This window comes from Bison bison, unplaced genomic scaffold, assembly GCF_000754665.1.
Source record: "Bison bison bison isolate TAMUID 2011002044 unplaced genomic scaffold, Bison_UMD1.0 scf7180017864158, whole genome shotgun sequence".
NCBI lineage: Eukaryota > Metazoa > Chordata > Mammalia > Artiodactyla > Bovidae > Bison > Bison bison.
Window position 1 is genome coordinate 3,992,860 of NW_011494730.1, and position 3,472 is coordinate 3,996,331.

The 3,472-nt window shown below is 49.8% G+C and overlaps 1 protein-coding gene across 1 annotated transcript in view; it reads left to right on the plus strand.

Annotated features, from left to right (window-relative positions):
- NEU2 (sialidase 2 (cytosolic sialidase)) overlaps window positions 1-3,472 on the plus strand; it is a 26,059-nt gene that overhangs the window by 20,486 nt on the left and 2,101 nt on the right. Inside the window, exon 2 of the mRNA XM_010841231.1 lies at window positions 2,103-2,307. Coding sequence (XP_010839533.1) covers window positions 2,107-2,307 — 201 coding nt within the window. The 5' untranslated portion in view covers window positions 2,103-2,106. The remainder of the gene's footprint in view (window positions 1-2,102; window positions 2,308-3,472) is intronic.

Genomic DNA, 3,472 nt, shown 5'->3' on the forward strand with positions numbered 1-3,472 from the left:
GACTCTCAAGAGTCTTCTCCAACACCACAGTTCAAAAGCATCAATTCTTCAGTGCTCAGCTTTCTTCACAGTCCAACTCTCACATCCATACATGACCACTGGAAAAACCATAGCCTTGACTAGACGGACCTTTGTTGGCAAAGTAATATCTCTGGTTTTCAATATGCTATCTAGGTTGGTCATACCTTTCCTTCCAAGGAGTAAGCATCTTTTAATTTCATGGCTGCAGTCACCATCTGCAGTGATTTTGGAGCCCAAAAAAATAAAGTCTGACACTGTTTCCACTGTTTCCCCATCTATTTCCCATGAAGTGATGGGACCAGATGCCATGAACCTTGTTTTCTGAATGTTGAGCCAACTTTAAGCCAACTTTTTCACTCTCCTCTTTCACTTTCATCAAGAGGCTTTTGAGTTCCTCTTCACTTTCTGCCATAAGGGTGGTGTCATCTGCATATCTGAGGTTACTGATATTTCTCCCGGCGATCTGGATTCCAGCTTGTGCTTCTTCCAGCCCAGCGTTTCTCATGATGTACTCTGCATAGAAGTTAAATAAGAAGGGTGACAATGTACGTACTCCTTTTCCTATTTGGAACCAGTCTGTTGTTCCATGTCCAGTTCTAACTGTTGCTTCCTGACTTGCATATAGGTTTCTCAAGAGGCAGGTCAGGTGGTCTGGTATTCCCATCTCTTTCAGAATTTTCCACAGTTTATTGTGATCTACACAGTCGAAAGCTTTGGCATAGTCAATAAAGCAGAAATAGATGTTTTTTCTGGAACTTTCTTGCTTTTTCCATTACCCTGCTTATTTAACTTATATGCAGAACACATCACATAAAATGCTGGGCTGGATGAAGCACTAGCTGGAATCAAGATTTCTGGGAGAAATATCAATAACCTCAGATATGCAGATGATATCAGCCTTATGGCAGAAAGCAAAGAGGAACTAAAGAGCTTCTTGATGAAAGAAGGCATGTGGGGTCTCAGCTCCCTGACCAGAAATTGAAACTGCACTGTCTGTATTGGAAGGCAAAGTAGCAACCACGGGACCACCAGGAAACTTCCTAATATGTTTATTTGTTGACTTTTTATTTCTGCCTTCATAGCATGTGGGATCTTAGTTCCCTGACCAGGGATCGAACCTGTGCCCCGCATAGTGGAATCATGGAATCTTAGCCACTAGACCACCAGGGAAGACCCCTGAAATGCTTGTTTTTAAGTTTCATTTTCTTGTCACTGTGGAGGATCCCTTGAGCCTGAATGAGCTGTCAGGGGCCTCTCTGTCCATTCCCAATGCGCTGCCCCATCCCCAGGGTCGGAGTCCACATGGAGGGGCAACTGGGCCTCAGCCTCAGCAAGCTGGAGAGGAGAACCTTAAGAATCAAGGCTTCCCCCTACCCCCTTGGGCTTCCCTGGTGGCTCAGATGGTCAAGAATCTGCTTGCAATGCAGGAGAACTGGATTCTATCCCTGGGTCAGGGAGATCCCCTGAAGAAGGGACTGGCTACCCACCCCAGTATTCTTGCCTGGAGAATTCCATGCACAGAGGAGCCTGCTGGGCTACAGTCCACAGTGTTGCAAAGAGCTGGACACGACTAAGCCACTAACACTTTCACTTTCCACACCCTCTCCCGCCCCTCCTTTTTTTCAAAGACAACTTTCTGGGGCTCTGGATTTATCTAAAGCTCACATATGTCAGTTTTTGGCGGCTGGACAGTTGCAGAATGCCACTCAGCCCTCCTCCCATCCCACCAGAGGTTCAGCGTTTGATTAAGAATATGCTGGATCTGGCAAAAGTAGTTGCAGGTTATCACAAATCTGTCATAAGGAGGTAAAAATACAGCACAAAATACACTTTTCCAAACAGTCGTTCCTAACATCTCATGGACAGAGGTGCTGCCATACTCCATGGGAGGGAGATGAGAGTGAGGGAATGGGGGCTTGGCAAGTAATAATGGGGGATAAACCCTGTGTGGGAGGGGGACAGGCCCCCAGCATGGTTGGCTGGCCCGAGGGGTGAGCTGCACCTGCCTGGGAGGGCAGCTCTGGCGCATCTCAGGACCGGACTGCCAGGGACTCATCTTCACTTCCTGTGTGCCCTTCCAGCGCCATGGCATCCTGCCCCGTCCTGCAGAAGGAGAGGGTATTCCAGTCGGGAGCCCACGTCTACAGGATCCCGGCTCTGCTCTACCTGCCTCAGCAGAAGACCCTGCTGGCCTTTGCGGAAGAGCGGACGAGCAAGAAGGACGAGCACGCCAAGCTCATAGTCCTGCGCAGGGGAAGCTACAGCGCGTCCACCCGCCAGGTCCAGGTAAGGCCGGACAGGGGTACCGCCGCTCTGCTGGGCATACAGGGGCCAGCCCACCCTTAGATGGCTGAGGTCTGGGGGCCAGAGGGCTCGAGGACCCATCAGGGATGGACAGAGAAAGTATCTCCCAGTGATCGCCCGGATCTCACACGGGTTCATTCAGAACAAGTTCGGCTGGCCTGGCAGCATCTGCTTTGGTACAAGTCAGTCAGGGAAACTGGTTTTGGAAAGATTCCCCTACATCCTTGAGCTGCTGAGGGAAGACCAGCTCAGCATCACCTGCCTGGGGTACAGTTCATCCTCTGAGTAAAATTAACCTGGGGTGGGTGGTTGGGGCGATTGCTTGGGTCCTGAAGTTCCAGCATGTAGATAAGTAATTCTAATGAAGATCCCCAAGGCTGGCTTATCACATATGAAGGATTTAATATTGTTAGTATCTTAACTGTGTGGTCATTGTTCCCTTGTAGTTGCTTAGAGCATGGGTTTGAAGCAGAGGGACCTGGGTTCATGTCCCAGTTCCATGGCTAACCAGAAGTACGGCCTTGGGAGGCTCATCTACCTTACCTTAAACTTCTCAGTCTGCAGATGGAGGGTGGAGGTAGTACTACCTGTGCCCCAGGAGTGAGAGGTTAGGGTTAGATAAGACCATGGGTGTTAGACCCTTGGCACATGTCTGCCCTTAGACTCACTCACTGGGGGATGGTTATTAAGTAATAGGAGCTTCCATGCTAGTGGTAAAGAACCTGCCTGCCAGTGCAGGAGACATAAGGGATGCCAGTTTGATCCCTGGGTTAGGAAGATCCCCTGGAGGAGGGCATGGCTACCCACTCCAGTGTTCTTGCTTTAACGAACAGGGATAGACAGCAAAGCAGCAGCATCTATGACAGAGACTCGGGGACTATGGAAGCTCACTGAGTCCTAGGGTCATGGTGCTACCCCCGGCAGACCGCATTAATAGAGTATGATGTATAAAAGATGGGAGGTGATTGTCACGCTCGGTCTCACCCTGGCAGACCGTTGGTTATTCCTAAGGCTTTGATTTTCAAGAAGGGGAAGCTGGATGGAGCTGTTAAGTTGAAGGATCCAGGATGGAGCTGGGCAGGGCTGGTGCCCGAAGCATCTTTGTCTTGAGGTCTAGCACGTCATGGGTGCCCTGGATGGGTGGTGG